Genomic DNA, 12,500 nt, shown 5'->3' on the forward strand with positions numbered 1-12,500 from the left:
GATGGAGGTTGAGATGGAGGGGTGAAGGGAAGGCTGACAAAGACAGTCCAGTTAGTTAGGGCCTAATGAGAAAAGAGACACTACACCCCCCCCCCCCTCTCTCTCCATTTCCATCTCTTTGTCTCTTTCTTTCTCTCTTCTTCTGTCACTCTTGCTCCCCCTCGCCGGGTGGTGAATGTGTTTAATCAGTATATCAATCTCAGGTGGACGGGAGAAGAATAAAAATAAATCCAATATACAGTACAAGTTCATTTGGTAAAAACAGATAATACACTTGTCATTTACATTTAATCATCCTCAATCCTCTCTCTCTCTCTCTCTCTCTCTCCCTCTCTCTCTCTCTCTCTCTCTCTCTCTCTCTCTCTCTCTCTCTCTTTCCATTAAGAGGAAAATGGCTGGGTTTTCCCAGACTGGCATATGAGATTTAAGGCTGAGATTATTCCTTGGGATTGGAGCAGATTACCAGTTACCCTCCAGGAAAGACCCTGACCTTCCCACCGACCAAGATTAACATTCTACATGAACCAGTGAACAAGGGAGGGAGAGAGAGAGAGAGGGGAGGGAGGAGAGGAGGGGTGGAGTGAAGAGAGAATGTATTGACTAAAGATAGAGATAAATGGACGGATGGATGAAGAGGTAATAAGGTAGTCCTAAATGAGAGTGATTGAAAAAGGAGGAGTTGTTAGTTGAGTCCTAAGACCCCGTCTGTCACTACATGTAAGAATCAAAAGTGTGTGCCAGAGTGAATGCAAATCATTACGGTGTGTGTGTGTGTGTGTGTGTGTGTGTGTGTGTGTGTGTGTGTGTGCGTGTGTGCGTGCGTGCGTGCGTGCGTGCGTGCGTGTGTGTGTGTGTGCATTCGTGCATGCGTGCGTGCGTGTGTGTGTTTGTGTGTTTGTGTGTAGGTGAGAGATCTGGGCACTGCAGGGGCTGGTCTTGGCCGCTCTCTCTCAGTGTGACAGTGTCTGACACCTGTCATAGCTGTCCTGGCAGAGCTCACAGGGGGACAAATGAGCCAAACACACACACACACACACACACACACACACACGTGCTTGCTGACCCTGCTCCAGGAAGGAAGGAACACACGGGTGGGACAGAAAGATAGAGGAAGAGAGAGAGAAGGCTTTAGAGAGAGAAACAGGGCTTATGGAGAAAGAAGGGAATAAGGATGGAGAGAGGAAGATAAAACCAGCTAGTGACAGGTAAGCAAAGATGAGCAGGAAAAAGGGAAGGACAAACTTTGTTGTAGGAGAAGTCAAATAAAAAGAAAGGGTTGAAGATGTGAGGGAGAAAGAGAGCGGAGAAGAAACAGGAGAAGAGTTTGAGAAAGGAGATAGGAACAGAAAGGGAAAGAGAAAACGAGAGAGAGAAAAAGAGACAGAGAGGAGCAGAGTTGGAGAGGAGGGCCGAGTTTTTAATCCCCTTACAGACAGCTTTGTTGAGTGATTGACAGCAGAGCGCGCCACGTTTGAGGCGAGCTGGAGGGGGGCCGCGAGTGCTGCAGAGATTATCCTCCCCTTGCTCACACCCCCCTATGACAGGGTCAAGTGGTACAGGCTATTTTCTGTTGTTTTCACACTTTCTTTGTCTTGTTTAATTGTTTTGTTTTGCAAATAATGCTTAATATGGCGGGGTAAATCTGGACACACATCAACGCACGCATACAGACGCAGGCACACAGACACAGACACACACACACACACACACACACACACACAATGGAGAATGAAGGAGCGTCCGTACCCCTCCCACCCATGTGCAGAATTTGAACTCAGGAAAAAGAAAGCACTTAGACTGAGAAAAAAGACGACAAGGGACTACAGTACTGTTCTAACTAAAGTGACAGCATGATGGAGACTGCCTTGTCACAGATGATGGGTGATTACATTCAATGTAGGTACAACAATTTTGATTCTAAGAGATAGAGGTTGAAATCCTGAAATTGAATTACTGCACATAGACATTCAGTGAGCTACTTGGACTGGGATGAATCAGATCCAATGAGTTAGAGTGTATGTGATTAAACAGAAGCCAGCACACACACACATACACACACACACACACACTCACACTCACACTCACACACACACACACACCCACACCCACACACACACACAGTATCTCTGATAATGAGATATGTGGGAATGCTCAGCTGTGCACACTACAACACATGCACACACACACACACACACACACAAACACACACACACACACACACACACAAACACACACACACACACATATACTGCAGACTGTGGCCACCCAAGCTCTGGGATCCAGATGGGCAGGCCTAACTGGGCCCAGTGGCTTTACTGGGAGAAGATCCACATACAGACACACTGAGCACACACTGACACACACACACACGCACGCACAGGCACAGACATACACACACAAACACAGTCACTGGAGGGCTCAACACAAACACCCAAGCAGCTGTGTGTGTCCTGGAGAGCAGAGGATGTAGAGACATGAGCATCACTACAGACCACACAGCCAGAAGGGGTTATCAGTGTTCAACCACAGGAAATAGAAGAGCCACAGAAACCCACGCACACACACACACACACACACACACACACACACACACACACACACACACACACACACACACACACACACACATCATGCAGACAAGCACACACAATGTGTAGACAAGCACACACATATACCCAAGACTTGCACCATGGTAGACACACACTACCACAAAGCATAGACACTTAAACACAGAATGACATAAGGTTCAGTACAGGACTATACAACACAGACACATAGACCCACAGTAGCACACACATCCATCAACTGAAACTCCTCAAAGATGGAGAGAGGGGCTTCAGAAATACAGGGGCTTTTGTCCCACCTCCCCCTCTCCCTCCCTGACTAGCATTCTTCTGGATCTCTTTTCTTTGCGGAGAACGAGAGAAAGAAAGAGAGAAAGAAAGAAACCACTCCATCTGTTTTCTCTCCCGTGGCTCAGGACCTGCACTACAGCTGGACTCCAGTGGAGGGAGAGAAGAAGGGAGGGAGGGAAAGAGGGAGGGGGTAAGAAATTGAGAAAAAGACAGCGTGAGGTGGGGTAGAATGAGTGAGTGAGAGAGAGTATGAGGATAGAGGGGGAAAGAAAAAGCAGAAGGAACAGAAGGGAAGGGAAGGGAAGGTAAGGAGGGAATGGTCCTCTTTGTTCCCTGAGGAGAGGGTGGGAATGATGTGTGTGTGCTGGGAGCAGGTTCAGGTCCTTCTCGTTCACAGGAATTCCCAAATTGCTTTGACACCACTCTGATAGGCAATCATGACTATTCATTGAACCTTTTGAAATTTGAATTATTTACTGAAGGGACGGGGGTAGGAGGAAGAGAGGCTGGCAGAAACCAGTCAAACCACCCACAAAGGCAACAGACAAAGAGACAGGAAAAAGAGGAGAGCAATTTAAAACGTATAAACTTTATCGGCCGCCAACACAGTGTAACGTGATAGAGGGCTGGATATGGAAAGATGGAAATGTACACTTCTGGTGTGGTGAGGGGGAAGACTACAACTGAGACCCTGAGACTGAGAAACAACAAAAGAAAGACAGTGGGAGAAAGAAAGAGGGTGAGAATTAGTAAGGAGAGGTGATCTTATTTTGCAGATGAGTGGTGAAGAATGAGTATGTGAATGTGTGTGTGTGTGTGTGTGTGTGTGTGTGTGTGTGTGTGTGTGTGTGTGTGTGTGTGTGTGTGTGTGTGTGTGTGTGTGTGTGTGAAAGAGAGTGTGTATATGTGTGTGCGCTTAAGAGTGTGTGTGTGAGTGTGTGTGTGTGGTGTGCATGAGGCCTTTCAGCGAGGCGCTGGGAGGGGAGCTCTTTTGTTCATGGGGAGGGGAGGGGGAGGAAGAGAGGGGGAAGAAGGGAGGGAGGGTGGTAGAAAAGAAGTGAGCGATACGCTACTGAAGGAGGGGGTGCTCCTCAGAGGAAATTTAACCCCTCCAGTTGGACTTTGTCCAGCACTGGGAGCAATAACATTTTTTGTGTGTGTGTGTGTGTGTGTGTGTGTGTGTGTGTGTGTGTGTGTGTGTGTGTGTGTGTGTGTGTGTGTGTGTGTGTGTGTGTGTGTGTTAACACTTACCACAGGACCGGAGGGGGACAAAGAGAGAGAGAAAACCACGAAGAAGCAGCAGTCTCATACCTCGAGGCATGCATAGGAAGATGTGTGTTTCCAGAGTATCAGATGTAATCCTGTTGATGGTGCAGCAGCACTGAACCTCCATACAAGACAGATCTTGTTATGTGCTTGTCCTGGACAACAAAGACTGTGTTCACTCCATAAAACCCCCTGTCTGTGGATACATGGAGCTCTTCTCATTTCTACAACATTGTATACAGAAATTCTACCTCCGAGTTCTTAGGAAGACAATGCAGGAGTTGGGCTTTGAGCTTACTCAACGAGCATAGCTGAGGTCCCCATTCCCCTTAGACCACTTCTAATGGTAGACACAGATGGACCCTAAATGTACATTCCTCTGGCTACAAAAACAGCATGCATTCACACAGGTGTAGGAGGAGATAGTATGAAGGGATGAGTGGGGGTAAGTGAAGGAGTCTGATTATTGTATTGGAGTGAGTAGGGGTTAGAGAGGGAGTTAGGGGGTTAGTGTTAGGGGTAAGAGAAGGGGTCTATGGGTGAGTAGGGGTAAGAGAAGGGGTCTATGGGTGAGTAGGGGTAAGAGAAGGGGTCTATGGGTGAGTAGGGGTAAGAGAAGGGGTCTATGGGTGAGTAGGGGTAAGAGAAGGGGTCTATGGGTGAGTAGGGGTAAGAGAAGGGGTCTATGGGTGAGTAGGGGTAAGAGAAGGGGTCTATGGGTGAGTAGAGGTAAGAGAAGGGGTCTATGGGTGAGTAGGGGTAAGAGAAGAGGTCTATGGGTGAGTAGGGGTAAGAGAAGAGGTCTATGGGTGAGTAGAGGTAAGAGAAGGGGTCTATGGGTGAGTGGGGGTAAGAGAAGAGGTCTATGGGTGAGTGGGGGTAAGAGAAGAGGTCTATGGGTGAGTAGGGGTAAGAGAAGGGGTCTATGGGTGAGTAGGGGTAAGAGAAGAGGTCTATGGGTGAGTGGGGGTAATAGAAGAGGTCTATGGGTGAGTGGGGGTAATAGAGAGGTAATTGAGAGGGTCAGGGGGGTGGTATTACTGGGGAAGTTATTATGGTTATTATTCAGTGGGTGAGGAATGTGTGTGTTAATGTGAGCAGGAAGCACTCAGGGGCTGTGATCCATTGGTCATCCCTCATGCTCATTATCTGGGTCATGTCACATCGGATGGGAGTCCTGTCACCCCCCTGCTACCCCTCCTCCACACCACTCGCTCTCTCTATCACTCTCTCCCTCACTATCTTAGTCTCCCTCACTCTATCGCTTCCCCCCTCTATCTCTCCCCCCCCCCCTCTCTCTCCCATACTCTCTTAGTGACCCTCCCTCTATCGCTCTCCCTTCCCTTCTCTCTCTCTCTGTCTCTGTCCCTCTCCCTCCCCCCCTCTCTTTCTCTCCCTCTCTCAGCCCCCCCCCCCCTTCTTTCTCTCCCTCTCTCAGCCCCCCCCCCCCCTCTCTTTCTCTCTCTCTCACTCAGTGTCAGACCTCCCCACTAACCCCTGTCTGTCCTCCTCCTCGTCCTCTTCTTCTCCAGTCCAGAGAGCCAGCCAGAGTTGTTGCTGTGACATGATACTGTTGGTTGGAGGTAAACACTCACCCTGGCCTCTGACACACAGTTATAAAACATGTTTACCAGTGACAGTAACAACTTGTTGAACACATCCGTTAATGCCAGGTGGGCTTTTTCAGTTAGATGAGGTGACTTGTTAAGAGAAAGAGGGAGGTTTCTGGATTGATCTTGTTGCTCAGGCATGGGAGATGAGTCAGATAACAGATGAGACGTTTCTCATTTGTTTGCTATTTTACTGCTTTTCAGCATAACCATGAGCAGCACATGCAAATGAAGGCCCCACCACCTTGGAGCTGTATCTGCCTGAGGGGTAAACGAGACTGACTGACTGACTGACACACACACACACACACACACACACACATGAACACACGCACGCGCAAATCGTTTCATGTAAATCTCTCTCTCAACAGGGTTTTGGCATTCATTCCACGCACACACAAGCAGTCAAAAAGCACTGGGAGGCAATGAGCCCCACTGATCTCCCGTCCATCCGGCCCAGGCCCAGGGCCCTGGGGGCTCCTACAATGAGACCATCCACATGGCCTTTAGATCAGCAGACCCACTGAGCTCTGATCCTGATCCTCATGATCCACTGGTTAAACAAAGCCCATCAGCTAGGGTGTGGGAGGGCAGGAGAGGGACGAGGAGAGGGACGAGGGGTGGCGCCCCTAAATCCCCCAGGTCTCCTCTAATCTAGGATCAGCTCTCAGCACGTGGCATGCAGAGACCACCCCCACCCCACCACCACCCCCACCTCCCCCTATCCAGGCCTCCCATTCCTCTGCTCCTCTCTGCTCAACCTTGGGGAGGGGGATTGACCTGGGCCATTCCAAATGCCACCAGGAGGGGGGGGGGGGGATGATCCTGCTTAGGAGGCTGTGTGTGTGAACCAAGCTAATGAGTAGCCTCCCCGGCCCGGCCGAGCCACTGCTCTGAGCTGAGCTCAGACACACAGGGCAATCCACCCACAGACCCTGGCCTGCACATGTGACCCCTGCAGACCTCTGGCATGGATTACCATTACTACAGACGTGTTTGTGTGTATATGTGTGTGCGCGTGTGGGTATGTGTGTGCGTGTGTATGTACGTGCTTGTGTGTGTGCATGCATGCATGCATGCGTATGTGTGTGTGTGTGTGTGTGTGTGTGTGTGTGTGTGAGAGAGAGAGAGAGAGAGAGAGAGAGAGAGAGAGAGAGAGAGAGAGAGAGAGAGTATGTGTGAGTGTGAGAGTGAGTTTATGTGAGTCTAATAGTTTCTCATAGCTTTTAATTCTGCCAGCCTTTCCCCTAACATCTGGTGGTGCAGGTGGGTCTCCGCCCACATCCTACTCATTAAGACTTAAACAATTACCCAGCTAAAGGACAAGGTACAACTGGAGAACCAAAACATGTTCAACCGGCAGTCTCCACGGACTGCCATTCCCTAACCTCTGTGTGTCTGTGTGTCTAGCCCTCTGGGTTAACTGTTCTGGGGACGTATGTTTTGCACGCTCACTTACACACACAGCAAGGGTGATGATATATTAGGACCACACATGCATACACACATGCTGAACAGCAGAGGTGGCAAAGGTCATGTCTCCTGAGGCTCCTCTATATGTACAGTGTGTCTGTGTGTGTGTGTGTGTGTGTGTGTGTGTGTGTGTGTGTGTGTGTGTGTGCACCAACGTCTGCACAGGGCAGACTTGTACTGTATGTGCCTGTGTGCCTGGTTCTATTCCCTAGGGGGTGTAGAGACAGAGAGAGACAGAGGGATCCTGCATCATTGCCCTGCCTGGCTTCTCTCTCACTGAGCTGTAACCAGACTGTTCTTTTCTGCCACATCAGCTGAAAGCCCTTTTCACAGCTCCTGTTGCTCCCAGCTCGTAAACTCACACACACTTGGCTTTTTCACTGCAAGGCAGTTAAGAGGGAAAAAACGGTGCTGCCTGCCTCCTTTACTAGGCAGACTAGCATTTTCTCTCTCCCAGAGTCTCCTCCCTCCACTGCACTCAAAACCCCTTCTTTAATGTCCTTATCCTACCAAAACGTACTGTAGATATTCTCTAATCATTTTGCCTAAGGATCCGTGTAGGCTTACTGTCTGGGTTCTTGCACTTATATTCATATACCAGAAAAAAAGCCTTTATGTAAAATGCATAATTCATTGGAAAACCTATGGGTGGATTTGTGGGTGAGACTAGGTTTGATTCTACCATACAAATAATCAATAATCCAGCGTACAAATAACACCGCTTTGTTACTACACCAAATCTGCCCTACAAACACTCTTACCCCCTTACTGTCTCTCGTGCCCTCCCAAGAAGATCTTCAGCAATTTTGGAGTCTTTCTCTGTTCTTTTTTTTGTACTTTGAAACACTTAGCCTAGTTAACCAGCCTTTTATCCAGCGCCAATTAGCTGGCAATTAATTAATCATTGTGAAACTGGAGGGGATTAATTTTTAATGTGTATTTGAGAGGGAATAGTTGTAGTACAAGTCACCGCGAGCAGTGAGAGGAGACACCCATTTTCACACGCCGTTTACAATAATATACAGCCGTTTACCAGAGTAAGGAAAGAGAGAGGGAGAGAGAGAGGGAGGGAGAGAGGGAGAGAGAGAGGGAGGGAGACCCGCCTACACTAGGCTAATAGAACTGAGCCGAAAGCAGCTGCAGGGGCAAGGAAGCCCCCCAAACTCTCACAACTCCCCATCCTACGCACACACACCAGCTCCTGTACAGTATAGCTAGATACCCCATGGGCTGAATTCTCATCTTTCCACAGGAGTCCACTTCTGTGTGTGTGTGTGTGTGTGTGTGTGTGTGTGTGTGTGTGTGTGTGTGTGTGTGTGTGTGTGTGTGTGTGTGTGTGTGAGAGAGAGAGAGAGAGAGAGAGAGAGAGAGAGAGAGAGAGAGAGGGAGAGAGAGAGAGAGAGAGAGAGAGAGAGTTTGCTGTCGCTTTTGGGCTGGGGCACTGTAGAATCAGCCAATGTGACCCAATGTCATCCACCATATGTGTTTGTGAGGGTGTTGGCTTAACAGCATTAGCTACCTGCGTTTCATCCCCCTAACTCAGGCAGAGTAATATAAGATTCGATCTTTCATTAGAGCAGCGTGTAAGCTGATAATGGAAGATGCTGAGGTAAGGGTAATGTATGTCTCAGAGAGCCTCTCCAAGGTGATCGTTCTGCTTCAATTCTCCCTTCCTTAAGAATAACATGTATTGGCACTAGTGACTTAACTGGTATCGATTGACTTATGTTTTGAGTAATTTAACCCCGCCCTACTCTTCTCTCTCTCTGTTCAGCTTCATCTCTTCACCTACTATATCTCTCTCTTTCTCTCTCTCCTTTTCTTTGTTCTGCTTTCTCTCCTTACCTACTCAGACTGTACCTCTCTCCCCCCTCGCTCCCTCTCTCTCTCTCCTACCTTTCCCTGTTGCCTGCTGTTGGAGTGGTATAATTAGCGTCTGAATGCGACACATGTTTTTTAATTTGCCACGTCTGGTCACTGCATCAGGGAGAAGTGACAGAGCGCGACAGAGAGAAGGACAGACGGAAAGTGACAGGAAGAGAAAGAGAGAAAGAAGGAGAAGGGGGGAGATAGGCGGATGGAAATATAGGGAAAGAGAAAAAGAGGGAAAGAAAGAGAAAGCAGAGGAGGTAGCAAATCACTGAAAGGTAGACAGTAGATGTGAGAAACAGAGAAAGAAAGACTAAGTCATAAAGAGAAGGGACGGATGACAGGGAGCGATGGAGGTGGACACCCTAAACTTCAAAGCAGTAAAGTGAGGAGATGTTCAAAGGTTAACTACTTGCCAGCACATTTGCAACATAGCCTAAAATGTAAACCATGGACGGACAGCTGTTTTGATTGATTCTCTTTGCCTTAGGACCATTTTAATAGTATAAACTGAATAGAAGTATGCTGGGGTAGGAGGATTATTTTCTAAAACACAGTGACTGGAAAATGGTAATTACAGTGGAATAACTAAAGTAGAACCATGTCATAACCATGAAATATGACTTTACTAAGGAAAATCAGTTTGAGCAGTTTTGTTCAATAACAAGTTTAGCTAGAGGGCTGTTTAAACGCTCTCTATTGGAGTGAACAACAGCATGTAGAAATCGGTGTGTGTGACCATTATTGTGTGAAAGCCACCAAGGTTATCCATTAGCTGCACTCACCTCACCATCTGAAAAGTCAATTAGGCGAACAGTCACACGGTATCACCTATCATGGCCACAAGTAGCTTAGTACGCTCCTTCACACTGAGAATTACCCTCCCGTGTCCAGCACCCATCAGATGAATACACCCACCGCTGACAAAAGCCCTAATTAGGGGTGTTCTGCCAAGAACTACAATGGCAGTGCGGAGCCACGCAGAATTAGATCTCGCTGTAGCATCTGTCGAAGGAAGAGGCCTCGGGAGCAGTCTACCACATGGACGCATTAAAAACCTATTCGTCTTAACACAGCCCCTGGCATTACTAACAGCCTCGCATAACCATACCGTTCCAGTCCAGCCGGTCAGCCCGATCTAGGCTACCACGCCACAGGACCACCGCCACCAGGTGTCAATTCAGACACTGCGAAGTAATTGTCGAAGGTGTGAGGAAGGTGGTCTCGGTTGTTAGAGACGGTGGCTTAGAGGTGTTTAAAATTACATTTCTCAACCTCAGTGAGGTATCTCCTTGGAGAAAAATGCAAATGACTACACTACGGGCAGGCAATCTCTCTAAAAATGCTTAATCAATGTCATCTTCTGTTACATCAAGGCATTACAATGTAGCCTGACTTGCTACATTGCTTTATCAGTAGGCTAGCAGCCCCGTTGTAACTGTGGATGTTGCCTCGAGACAGACTCAATACAAGTCTACAAATTAATGGATGTCATCATTAATGTTAGTGTTTCAGGTTTGGGTAAAAAAAAGTAAACAAAACTATCAAATTGAGGATTGTAGGCCTATGTGTAAGCATTTTCTATAGCTCAGTATTCTAGACGGCCTAATGATTTTATAATTATGATTTTTAAATATTTTTTTACATGAGAAAAACGCATTTTCAACAACTCTAGGTCTGTGCATCGAAATTCGTTCTTTGAAATGTCGTAAAATTCCTCAACACACACACAGACAATAGAACTTGGCATTTACAAGTCAGAGCAACATAAAATCCCACAACTTCTTCAGCCTCGGATAAGGCGACCAGAGCGCAGGCCTACGAGGCGTGTGCACGGTCTTCAAACTTCAGTGCTTTAAATATCCCCAATAAAAAAGATCTACAAGATAAACATCCAAGCTTAGTTTCGACTCTTACCTATTGTTCAAGGAATTCCAGTAGATAGGCTCCATGTTGCTCGCCGCTGTCCCCAGTAAATCCATTAAGAATATCAGCAGAATTCCCAAACCATTCCCACTGCTTCGACTCGCCATTTCAACTCCAAAACCTGGAATATTTATCCCCATTAAAATAAATGGGATATGTTATATAAGGTTGGAAGGGAGACTTTCCAAACAAAGGCTATAGCCTGGCAGGCTATAGGTGAGTCAATCAATGCGTGAAGAGATATCGTGCTTGGGCAACCGCATGCATATGAGCCGAAAATAGAGAGCAAAACGAAATAAATGATACAAAACTACAGCAGAGAAAGTTGCACTATCCGTGCTCGTTTATAAACACAAATGATTATGTCTAAATGGACTGTGTTTTATTGGCTTCTCCTGTAGAAATACTATGCCAATCCCATGACTTTCTGATAATGTTTTAGTCCCACTGTTTTGAAGGTGATGTTCACTGGCTCGTGTACAGATCCACTTCAACAAAAACAGTCCTGTAAATCGATTTCTTATCCGTATTCAATAGTGGACGAGAATCTATTTTTGTTGCGTGTTGGTGTGCGCCAATTGTATTTTTCCAAACAATGTTCCCTTGTTCTCTTTGCTGAATCTGTTCAGTTTCTCTCCCATCCCTTCTCCCTCTTCTTTCCTTTACAGTTTTGACTCGAAGAAAGAAAATATTGAAATATCAAGACGGGTTAGACATAAGCGCAAACGGTCTTGTTTAAAATGTAAGAGGTTTTGCTCCTATTCACAGCTCCATCCTCATAAGGACATGTTGATGCTGGATGGATTTGTCATTGCGCGGTCCACGCTCCGTTCAGTGTCCTTATTTTCTTCTCTCCGAATTAGTAAATCCGCAATCCATTCGCAGATGATTATTGAAAAACACTGGTATAATAAAGCAAACGAAGTCAGGTTGTGACAAATCCAAGAGTCAACTTACAACATAACAAAATAAAAACACTGGAATGAACAAAACTGAAGGCTAGAGCATCTTCAGCCTATTAAACTTAAGTCTAACCTGACAAATAAAAGCCAGACAAAACTTATAATATCGAAAGTTCAACACATATATCTTCTTATGTTGAAATAATAGCCCGTCCGATGTGGCAAGTCATTTGGAATCTTGATAGCTTGCCTCTCCGGCAATGGTTTCATTCGTTATCTCCCCGTCTCACTAGTTCAAAATCCCACTCGTTTGACTTGACTAACGCTCGCAGCACATTGACAGACTGACTGCTTGTTTGAGAGAGGGGGGAGGGAAAAGGGGAGGTGTATGTTCGAATGAAAAAATTCCCATCTTCCGACTGGCAGGCGCACTAACGGAGCGGAATTCTCTTTCAGGTTTTTCTGGGCGGTATAGACTTGTTTCAGCCCTCCCTAAATCTACATACCACCCCTCCTCCTCTCCGTGTGGAAAGCTTGGACTAGGCCTACAGCGTTTCAGGACCCCGACGAGACACGCAGGAAAACTCGGACTAGTCTCC

General features: G+C 47.0%; 1 protein-coding gene across 1 annotated transcript in view; it reads right to left on the reverse strand.

Annotated features, from left to right (window-relative positions):
• efnb3b (ephrin-B3b) overlaps window positions 1–12,166 on the reverse strand; it is a 56,326-nt gene extending 44,160 nt beyond the window's left edge. The window contains exon 1 of the mRNA XM_083665911.1: window positions 10,991–12,166. Within this exon, the coding sequence (XP_083522037.1) occupies window positions 10,991–11,139 (149 nt within the window). The 5' untranslated portion in view covers window positions 11,140–12,166. The remainder of the gene's footprint in view (window positions 1–10,990) is intronic.
• Window positions 12,167–12,500: the final 334 nt, after the last annotated feature.

This window comes from Argentina silus (assembly GCF_951799395.1).
Source record: "Argentina silus genome assembly, chromosome: 1".
Classification (NCBI taxonomy): domain Eukaryota; kingdom Metazoa; phylum Chordata; class Actinopteri; order Argentiniformes; family Argentinidae; genus Argentina; species Argentina silus.